The following is an 11,867-nucleotide window of genomic DNA, read 5'->3' as shown; positions in this document are numbered from 1 at the left end:
TCCACCTGGGATTGAACCCAGGCAGGATGGGCTCTCCTGTGATTGGTCCTTTTCCAACTCATTGGAGTTTCAGCCGGCTGGCTCACACAGCCAATCAGCGGCCAATCCCTGCAACCAACTTCCTGTAGCCCAGATTAATGTCTGACTGACAGCGAAACTTGAAAAGCTTTCCTGGTAAATTGCATACCAATGGAGATTAACCTGTGTTGATTAAATATGAGTGGTGATTGTGGCATTTCAGCCACGATCACTTTATTTATTCCAGGAAAAAAAGTCAGTTCTCGTGACACAGTCACTGTTATCTGCCAGTAGGTAACATAGCTACTAGCTTTAAGTTTGCTGCTAGTATGAAGTGTTGGACTAGCTGCTACTGAGCACTATACAGTAAACAGTCATTTTAGTCACAAAGCTCATTTTATTGAATTTGTTCATCATTCTTACAGTTTGCAATTACAGTTGTAATTGCAAACGTGGCTTGTCCTCTCATCTTATTAAATTTGATTCTTTAGCGGCTGGCTACTGCTGACTGCCTCAGAAGATTCCTGCGTTAGCAAGTAGCCTTTGCTTACTAACTGTTGTAGCTAGCTCTTGCTGCTATGTTTTCAAAGTTAACGTCAATGTTTTAATGTAATTTATTCCATGATCAGGGTGTTTTCACTGCTTTCAAGCTAATTCTGAAGTCTGAAAATTATGAATTCAAATGAGGTGAATACTAGTTAAATTAATAGCATACCTGGCAAATGCTTTGATGTTGTAGGGATGTAATAATTAGTTTTTCATTCAAAATGAGAATTTGTGCTCAAATTGGCTGATTAGATATTTGATGCGCGCGTGTGTGTGCATTATATCTATGATATCAGGTCTGAGAATTAACAATGTTGTATGCTGTAATTGAAGTTCAGGGTCAGCCAAGGGGGACACCACAGGGACCAGCCAGTCCCCCTGGGACCCCAGTGCAGAGAAGTTTGTCCAGGTTTGGATTTTCACATAGCCTATACTCTGTAGATGTCATGCCAATTTTTTTCAGTGCGTCTCACCGAAAGTAACAATTTTTTGGGCTAATCTTTCCAGTAAAGTAGGGTCAGATGTTAACAAATGTTAACATTAACCTCTCTACAAAAAGAGAGCAGAACATAATTCACGAGAGCCATTGGCTGTTTTGTGCGACCAAATTTATTTTCCCCTCTCGCTTGCAGCAAGGTAATGCTCTCGGCTGCTGAATTTGCGTTCGCAGATGTAATTTACAAGCGTGTACATTCCTTTTGCGCACAAATTTTGACACATTTATAACGGCATAAAAATGTAACTCATGTAATATGGCGACTGTTATAGTGTGTTTATTTTATTAATTTTTAATGTGTAGGGTAAGGAGCTGTACAGCAGACTATCATCGCCGGCCACGTTCTTGTGTTTTTTTATTATTCAACAATCATAGCCCAGCAAAATGTGCCTTACTTTTCTGAATTATGTTTTTTCATTTCATTTTTACCTGCTTCCAAATACGTTACACCACTTTTTCACCTGTATTCTACAATTTTAAGTGACGTAAGTTAAGTCAGTGGAGTGGTGTATTAAAACTTTAATCAAAGCATTGACTCAGGCAGCAATTTTCTCCCATGCCGCTTCTCTGTCCTTAACGTCTGCAGTGATGTTACTTTTTGTGAAATATATGTTCATATTCGCCACAGGCCTGCAGGGGGAGATCCAGTTACAGTGAGGTGACGTAACTCGATCTTTTTTTCTCAGTAGTTGCCATGGTGAATCAAGGTATCGTGGCTCCATTGATGATGGCTTTTTATAGTGCCAGTTTATAGCCAAACTCAAGGTGAACATACTCAGAGTTGATTGATCTGACTAATTCAGATCAGCTGTTCTGGAACCGGATACTCAGAGTTTCCCATCTCAGAGTAAGTCAACTCAGAGTTCAGGGTTAGACTCAGAGTTTGTTGAACCTCCTACCTGGAACACCTCCCTGTAGGGCATTTATGGAGCGTATATGTTTCTTGGTGAAGTGACTGTAGTCTCAGTAGTAGGGTTTCTCTGCAACAAATGATATTATTGAGTTTTGGGTGGTGGCACAATGTAAGTAAGCATTAAGGACTCAGACCAGATCAAGCAACTGAATAAAGAAACTTTCAAAGGCCTTGCTAACATAGATATGATCCTCCAAGTAAGTTAAAACTAAATTGCTTGCAGGTTTGAGAAGCTGGAGAGAAAGGTCGGTGCATGCAGTACATCAAGAAATGGCTCCAATGATGGCAATATCAGCTTGTATGGGAAAGAGGCTCTGGAATTCCCTATCCCCAGCCTACTGAACAATACGAATGTGATGCAGCAGGAAAAATCGTAGGCTATTGGCTAGGCATGAGATGACCCACATGGCACATAGCAACACCTGCCCAGAAGAGAGGGCTGGTGTTAAAGGAGCTAGTGGCCAGAGGATACAGAATTATGTGCAAAGGCAGTCTCACAGGCAAAAAAGGGCCAATGGACAAGATTGGAAAACCTTGAAAACTGGAGGAGACAGGCTTAGCGTAATTATGAGAGCCATCCACAATGTTCTCCTCTGTCCCAAGAATTTGAACCAGTGGCTTGGGCATGACTCATCATGTCCCCTTTGCCAGACACCAGCAAAACTAGGGCAGATACTCACCAGCTGCATGACCAGTCTCACACAAGGACATAGTGCTAGAAAAAATGATTAATAACAGTGCCCTCTCTCTGCCAACACCTGGCTTTTCAGATGCACTTGGGACACCAGGTGTCACCATTGAGCTCTGGGGAGTTGTCATGGGTCAATCAACAAAACGCCAAAGAAAGAGGGTGCGCACCTGATGACCCCAGTGAAGCTTCTAACCCTACCCCCATTGCTGGTTATGATTCACAATCTGCGTAATCAAGACTGGATCATTGACTGAAGAAACCTGGACTCAATTGATCTTCCTGAAACTCTGTTACTACTGGCTATGTACTGTTAGCATAAACAGGACTGAATCAGTGACAGAAGAAACCTGGACTCTACCAGAGTTTGGTAGTAGCGAGTTACATTTACTCCGTTACATTTACTCCGTTACATTTACATGAGTACGTTTTTGAAAGAATTATACTTCTAGGAGTAGTTTTAAATCACTATACTTTTTAGTTTTACTTGAGTAGATTTGTGAAGAAGAAGAAACTGTACTCTTACTCTGCTACATTAGGCTACATTGAGCTTGTTACTTTTCTTTTTACCTCTTTGGTATTCTACGCGCCCCCCCCCCCCCCCCCCACGTACGCATCATTTTAATGTTTTATTTTGGCAGAGAGAGAGACTTCCGCCAAACACTCTGCCACATGACTGTGTTTCACCAATCAAACGTAGCTGTGCAGTCGCGTCACGTGACCATACTCAATCTCTGCAGCGGGACGGTTTAGCTTTACAATTTACAGTTGTAGCAAACAAAAAAGAGAAACGGATGAAAAATGTCAGAATCAACAGTCGGGGCAATGCAGACACAGACCAGGAGGAACACCCCAGGCCTCATATTGAAAGCATGTTTACCTTACAAAAAGTGCGAAACAGAAGCTACATTATGCAGTGTTTTGTCACAAACACACAGACTCAACCCTAACCCTCCTGAAGTTCTGTTTACAATCCACATGAACAGGACTGAATCATGGACAGAAGAAATCAGGACTTGATGGATTCTCCTGAAGTCCCGAATGGGCCTATGAGGAAACAAGGAAAGAGGGTGCCCACCTGATGACCCAGTGAAACTTTTCAACTAAAAAACAGTAGTCAGGGACCTGAAGAGATAATCATAATTTTGTTTGAAAGTAAGAATGGAAGCATAATGAACTATAGACAAAGGTATTTGCCAAAGAATTACTGAAACCGTCTATGTTTAAATTACTTTTGTTATTACAATCATGAGCCAAAAGTTATTTGTAAATCAGGTACATTTTTGAAAAATGTCCTTGTAAGTGTGCTATCATTTTGTTAGTATTGTATGTTCTGTTTGTGCACCACACTATGTGTTCATGGTCTTGAGTCACATGTTTTTGTTTTTGTTTTACTGAGCCAGAAAACAGAGGAAGAGGAGGTAAACTTATCAAAATGTTCCAAATTGGTCCCTGTAGACAAATGGCTTTAGTAAAGCCGTTATCCTCCTTTCTATCTACAAATCATACCACATTCTTATGCAGAAGCAGGCCAGACACACTCTCATAACATCATCAGCCACATCTCCAGTTCATCTCTTTTGGAAGATGGTGACTTTAACTCCAAACTCTCTAAATCTAAAATTCCTCCACACATGCCTGTTCCCAACTGACTCTCTTGAAACCATGTGCTATATAACACTTCTGACTTGAGATATATCATCACAATTATATAATATGGAAATCTGGAATCTGTTATCAATTTCTGTATAATGATGAACATCCTGCCTGGAGGTCCTGTCCTGTCTGGAATATATGGATTATACCGTAATATCCTCCCATCCCACCTTCCAAAACCCCATCAGTAAAATTCTCAATTTTTGAATTGAATAATAAGTGTTAGCACAGCCAAACACATGACTCTCCCTCTGTATAAACCATGTAAAATTGCACATGGTAGTAAAGAACAGACCTCTTAATTGTTCAAAATTGAACAGTGCCGTTGAGTGCCGTGTATTGTTCTGCTTTCATCCAATAGATGCAAATACTTTTAAAAACTAATTTCAAATATTTTAGCACATACAGTTTGTGGAACACTGCATTACACATCATTTTGGTGTCCTGCAGCTCTGCTAGAGTCAGCAATTTATGCAAGGGTGAGTCAAAATACAGTTACACCCAAAAAGGAAAAGCTTGAGAAATACTTGAGAACTATTGCTTACCAGACTCCTTCTTGAACACCGTTTTCTTTGAATTCAAGACTCATTACATGGGACAGATGGTCAATAAAGAGAGTTAGTTTAATAGTTCAACAGATGCTGAGGGGAAATTTTCTTCCCTACAGGCCATGTTGTGCAGCCTTCATGTTCAATGTATTTCCTGTGATACACCTGTAATGATTATGGCTTTATAGAGTCACCATAGGACAGTTGTCATAATTACCTTGTTTAAGATAATGTTTCATGTTCATCAGTGGAGCAGCATGTTCTGAAAAGCTGTTTTAATGGATTGTTGACAACAGTAGAAGATGTTGGTTTAACAAAATAATATTTTCCAGACTCTTTAAAGGATTTTTTAATATATATATTTCTTATTGCCCACATTACCCTATTACCCTTTGAGTGCTGTGTGATTTAGTTATTGGACAAGCAATATACCCTGCTGTGCAAAGCACATTTAAGGACAAGTAAACTCAAATTTGGACTGAGTCCCCAAGCTTTTTCTCTGTGCAACTCATGGATTTACAGGGTGAGTACAAATCTTTATCTCCATTGACAATGGGAGTAAAACAGTCATTGCACAAGCCAGTTGCAGCTGTTTATCAATAAAGTGGCCAGGGCCCTGTCTAAGTCAGGCTTAACTGAAACCAAACATCTGCCTCTAATAAGAGCACAAGGATGCTCTGGTCCTATCTCTCTCTCTGTCATTCTCCCTTCTTTTGTCCATGTATTTCCCTTTTCTCAGGGTCTAATTAAATAAGATGTTTATTAATGGAATACGTACAGAGATCTTATCAGCTCAGTAAACCTGTAACAAACAGCCTGCAGTGTGAAATGGGAAATTACAAGGTCAAGAACCACAAGGACAACATGAAATTTTAGCCATGGAGTTTCTTCCTTTCTTCTGAAATCATTCCACCAGAAGTTAACAGCACAATTGGCAGATTATGCATGCGGTCCTTGAATAAAAGTGATTGCCTCAATTTATTGTTCCACTTCACTCTGCATGCGTATGTCCACAAAAAGCTAAGCCAAGTTATGAACATGGTCAGTGATATTCTTCCAAGGATGACGGATAAATCCTGGGTGGCCTGGGTCTGAATTTCATTCATATTGCTTGATACACAGATTTTAGTACATTTAATGAAGTTATATAGTTTCATCATCTTTTGCCACTCACTACCCGGAATTCACATACTTATTTGGGAAGAAATTAATTCACTCAGGTCACTGTTTTTTTAACTTTGTACTGTTTCTTTGAATGTAAAACAAAAAAGGACTTTTGAGGTTTAATGGACCATGAAGTAACAAACTCAACAAAAACCCACAATCTTGAAAAAAATGTTTGTTAGTTGATTTTTGAGGTCAGTGCCACAGAGGCTGAAAGCATTTTTAGGAGAAACATTCTAAACATAAACATAAAAACCATGTACTCACTTAACCCATCTTTTAATGAAGCAGAAACATGTGCTGAAGTATTTGTAAGTCATACTTTATTTTCACGTTGTGCAAAAAATATAGAACCCATCCTACACTTGTATAAAAATGATACAACAAAGACAATTAAAACAAATTCACACAGTTTAATTATAATCTTGCTGCATAAAGGACGATCCATGAACAAAAAAGTATTTACAGTTCCCATAACTTTACAAAACTTTTATAATTTCCCATTTAAAAAATCCCATATAGAAAGACCTAAATGCCTAGCGTTGCGATAGGACTGAGGTAGAATAAAGAGATAAAGTTGCAATATGTTTGAAGGAAGAGATTTTAAAGTTACTGAGACATTTTATTCTTGGCCAGCTATTTGTGTACTTACTCTAAAACCAATCTGTTAACATGGTTTGTATCCTGGCGGAAATCAAAGGTTACAGCAACAAGGCTTGATGGTATTAATTCAGAACTTGCCAAACCAGTTCTGAAGTCAGTTTCCCGGAGGGATGCTAACCATGCTTTTCTGTCAATTTAAGTGCCACTACAATAGTGTAAAGATAAATGAAAATCCTTAAAATCAGGGCTGTACCAATGGCAACAGTGCCTCAATCCACTACAGTTATGGACATTAGAGATGTCTGCCTCTTGCACTGCAAAGTGTAAATTGTTGCAGTTTGCAGTTTGATGATGAGATTCTTAAGCACATTCACACACCTCAAAATAATCTCTACACAAAAAAAAAATCTGTACCTGAAACATCTGAAACATGTGACACATTCATCTGTCTTAGGTGTGGGAGGGGGGCAATTATTTTTTTAATATATAATACAGTGACCAAAAACAGGAAATGAGGAAAGCAGCAAGCAACAATAAATACAGAAATGACATATGACTGCTTATTATTTTAAACATATCTGCTGTCTGTGATTGTCATCGAATACATCGAACAATATTGCCGCCATTCTTGAGGCCCATCCTCAACAACTATCGCTGACTCCACAGCAAACAGAGCAATGTAACACCTTCTCTTAATCACCTCCACATGTCTGGCACTGAAGTGACACCAGCCTTTTTAAGGGAAACATTATTCCCCCACAGCAGCACTTGCTGCCTGTAAACACTTCCGTTTACCACACTTTTTCCTCTTCTGTAGTATCTACCCAGCCAACAAAACATCCCTCCTCAATGAAACACTATCATCCCTCCATTTAATTTATAAATACAATTTAGACTTTTGGTTTCACAGTCTAAATCTTCAAGACTAGAAAAGTAAAGATTATCCAAGTGAGCAGAAGAAGGCAATAAAATATAATACAAATAGAATAGAGCATAAAAAATGTATACTGTACTCCATTTTTTTTAAAACATACAACCAAAATATCATATATTCTGTACATATTGATTAAATACAGTGTGATCAGTAAACATTCCTGTGTATGAAAACCAATTTAAACGTTGTAATATGAACATCAATGTAAACATAATACTTTCTGCTAAACATGTTGATCTCAAAACTTGGCAAATGTCAAAACAAAAGATCCAGCACCAGCTGTTCAATGCATCATAAAATATATAAAAACATTCTGTATTCACAGATTAAGTGATTAAGAAATATCTATATACTATATCTGGAGTTAAAAGTTGAGGAAATAAAGGTCCATCAAAATATTGGATGACTTTTACTGTGTGGCTACTGTTTATTAACTGGAGAGGAAGGGGTCTGTCAAACTGTTAAGACATAGGACATTTTGCTCCCACTGAAGGCACAGAGACAGATGAATAGCCATGGTATCCAACCTGCGGGCACTTCCTGCTCTTCCAGAGCAATTGAGGTGACTCTGTTGGTGTTTGGACTTCTCAGCTGGAATCTCACTCCCTCACAGCGAAGACACGGAAAGAGCCTCCATCTGTATTGCTCTGGCTGCAAACAATAGCAAGAACATGTTACATGTGTGGGTATTGGAGGGGTGCAGCAGGTTGATTTCTGATTACTTTTAGTTTTAAGCTCTGAAAACACTGGATCCTACCATTTTCCTTCATGCAATATTATCCAACACTGTCTTTCATTAGACACTTCCTGCCCCATTAAATGGGTACTTTCAAACTGGAATCCCCCCCAATTGTAATGCAGGCTTACTGTTTAAAAACCTGCCAAAAAAACATGTCAGCTGAAGTAACCCTGATCACATTAGACATGACAAAATTCCCTTCAGAGCCACAGAAGGCTGAGTAGTATTGTGATGTGTAAAATTGTTGGAGTTCCCCAAATAAACACATCTTTTTGGACAAAATGTTTGTTTTCATGATACTTGGAAGTGGGCTATTCAATCTTGCCAAAGTCCTACCAGGAGCCAAATCCATCCAAAAGTACAAAATCATGGTGCTCACATCATCTTTCCCAAAAAAAAAAACATGTTGGCATGTCAGCAGTATGACTCACTTTTGCCATATTACTGACTCTGACATTTCCAGCTACCACACGTTAAACTTGATGACTTTGTAATTAGTTTATTAGTGGAGAGACCTTGAAGCTCTGCCATGATCAATAATCGTGATAGGCCTATGCGATTGGTATCAGATCACAAATAATTGTCCATATAGGAAAGCACGGGCCAACAGCATTTCCATCCTTGAGTAATTGGATAGGCTGTGATTACTTCCCCTGAATCAGACTCCAGTCCAAACTGCCCACCCTGGCATGGTGTTGGCACATGGCACGGACTCTCTCTCAGGCATTTACTGACCTTCTATCCCAATGCCCTGAGCGGGGGCCTTCACAGTTCAGCATTAGATTTCATATAAGTCAGACTACTGCGATTATTTTGGCCATTCAGCACTTTGCACACTCAATTGAAATGCCTGGGTAAAGTAAGCAGAGATCCCATGTGTGGCCCGTCCACACACCAAACCACACCATTACTCTTACAACCCCACATGCCAGCAGAACTGGCCACAAGGGCTTCCTAGCCTAAGCTTAGTCCACTGGAGTCGGCCACAGACATGAGAGTGATGTGAGAAACATGGTGTGCATGCAAGAAACCCTCTAGTCTACATACAGTACTGTATTACAGGAGACATAAATCAAAGTAGGGTATGGTGAACAAAAGCACCTTTCTCAAACATATTCTGTTATATTTACTCATCCAATTTTACTACAAGTTTCATGTTTTCTATTTCAGTTGTATCTCAAGGTTTCTTCACCACACTCCCATTGGTCAAATATTAAAGCTTGAGCTATGCATGGTTTTGAAGATAAATATTATACTTTATCTACCAATTATAATTAGAATTCTTAGTGTGTAAATGTATCCACTATAAAAAGTTCCACAATAACATGTACACCACTGTCTGCTAATAATTCCATTATGCTGTGCCTTGCATTTTATAAATGCAAAAATTAGCATTGTGCAACTGTGCAGCCGACAATGATTTCGCAAAATGACAAATACTAGTGAGTGTCTGAAATCACATTTTACTGCTCACTATTGGATGTCTATTATGTAGGGAGCAGTAAATAAGTGAATGATGGAGTGATTTTGGACAAAGTCTCATAATTATTTCTCTTTAAAGCCCCTTCACATCAACTGTCCAGCAACACAGGTGTTTTCAATTATTTTGCCTGATTAGACCTCCTCACTGCATGGATGTGTACAGACATTAGTTGACTGACATCACCCTCACTCTCTTTGTTGCACCTGTTAGTGTGTAGACTCACAAATCAGTCTCTAAATGCTTCATTCACCAAGACTAAAGACAAACTCCCCATTTGTATTAACACTGGGAGGAAAGTGCAGAACCAATTCAAAGTAGGGCAGCCCTTGATATGGGGATGGTGACATGCAGTGCACTATGGAGGAGGAGAAGGGAAGGCATTTCCTTGATAAAATGTGGCATAGGTTTGTTAATGGCCATTCAAGCAACTAACATTTACAAATCCCCAGACTAGTTGGCTTGGATTAAATTTCATCTTCTTCATGCTTGTTAGTGCACTGAGTTGGTTGACCTTATGTAAATCATAGCATACGTCTAAACTGACAGAATAACTGGAGACTCTTGTAAAGATTTATAAGGCCTTTGCACCATTTATTGCCTCAAGTTGTAAGTGGTGTCACAAATATTCCTTTTTTTATCCAGTAATCTAGTACACAGAATGATTATTTATAACTTTGAACATCTCACTCCACTTCATCAGATTATAGGTTACACTCCTCAACATGCCACCAGTGTTTTTAACCTTTTTATATAATGTGTAGGGAATGGCCCATCATGGCAGTGATGTTACTAAAATGTGTTACTAGGAAATATTTTCCTTCATTTCTTACTGATAGCTGACATTGCAACTAAGCACGCTTTGCAGTTTCACAGCTGCCAAATGATTGCTTGCGAATGGAAGCCATCACACAGCATGTCAAAATATGAATGGTTGTTTTCTTTTTTGGACATAGCTTCTCTTTAAATATGCTACAGCGAGACTGCAAGGAGCCAAATCTAAAAATATACATTTCTGGAACTCAGGCTATCTTAAAGGTCACCATAGTAAGCTATAACTATTTGAAATGGTTCCCTCTTTGTTATTGTGCAACAGTTCTCATCTGGGAAACATAATTACAGAAAAAAATAATGAACCTAAAAAAAGATGAGTTGTACCTTTCAGACTGGATGCCATTTTTCAGGATGCCAATATACTTCTTTCTCTTGTCCAGGGGCAAAACATCCACAATGCCCCCATCTGCTTTGATCACCCCTGCATGGATGGCTGCTCTACAAATACTGGAGTGCTGTAAAGAGAAAGAGAGTTGAATTAAAGTCTTTGTAATTCTTCTACTATGAAATACAGTAAAAAATCTATTACACCCAGACACATGTCTGCACATACGCACTGGTACACTCACACAGTTGTTCCACAGTCTGAGCCAGAAGTCTGGCTCCAGCACAACAGACCATAAGCTCTTATCAACAGTCTGGAGCAGAATCATTCATTTCTAGTCCAAACACAGATCACACTGTCCATACTCCCCTCCAACAATTCTTACCAGACGGTTCATGTCTCATATTTAACCAACATCCAACTACGACAAAGCTGTACAATACATTTGGGTGCCTGAGATTGCAAAACATTCTCAAGCACATTTGCTATTACCCACATTGCTGACTTATTCTGTGCCGGTTGGTATGTAAGCATGGTTAGTTAAGGATCTCTTGGGAACTGTGATCTGTAGCCAGCTGGATGTCATCAAGAGTCAATTTCATCCATGGTGAAACCCCATTAAACCCCTCATAGACTTCATGTGCCAGTTGGCAACTCCAAAATGAGCCACAAGAGTGATGGGAATACTTGCACAGTGTACGTCCGTTAAGTTTCGTATGTAGGGTAATTTACAGTGACTAATACACTTTGAACATGTCTTAGGTGACGTCAGAGTAATGATGTACGAACTAGCCTTCTTGAAACCATGTCTTTCTTTCTCTTCTACCTCTGAGATACAGGCACACAGTTACGATAACACTTGAGTGAGCCTGTAAATGATCAGGCCCCATGCAGGGTAACACATTCCTGGCATCCTCAGGCTT

The 11,867-nt window shown here is 39.3% G+C and overlaps 1 protein-coding gene across 1 annotated transcript in view; it reads right to left on the bottom strand.

Moving 5' to 3' along the window:
* Positions 1-6,330: 6,330 nt before the first annotated feature.
* The window catches only part of crispld2 (cysteine-rich secretory protein LCCL domain containing 2), a 17,717-nt gene continuing 12,180 nt past the window's right edge, over positions 6,331-11,867 (bottom strand). The window contains exon 15 of the mRNA XM_053321394.1: positions 6,331-8,217. Coding sequence (XP_053177369.1) covers positions 8,166-8,217 — 52 coding nt within the window. The 3' untranslated portion in view covers positions 6,331-8,165. The remainder of the gene's footprint in view (positions 8,218-11,867) is intronic.

The sequence above is a fragment of the Scomber japonicus genome, chromosome 1, assembly GCF_027409825.1.
Source record: "Scomber japonicus isolate fScoJap1 chromosome 1, fScoJap1.pri, whole genome shotgun sequence".
In the NCBI taxonomy this organism is placed as follows: Eukaryota; Metazoa; Chordata; class Actinopteri; order Scombriformes; family Scombridae; genus Scomber; species Scomber japonicus.
This window is presented reverse-complemented; position numbering and strand designations above follow the sequence as displayed.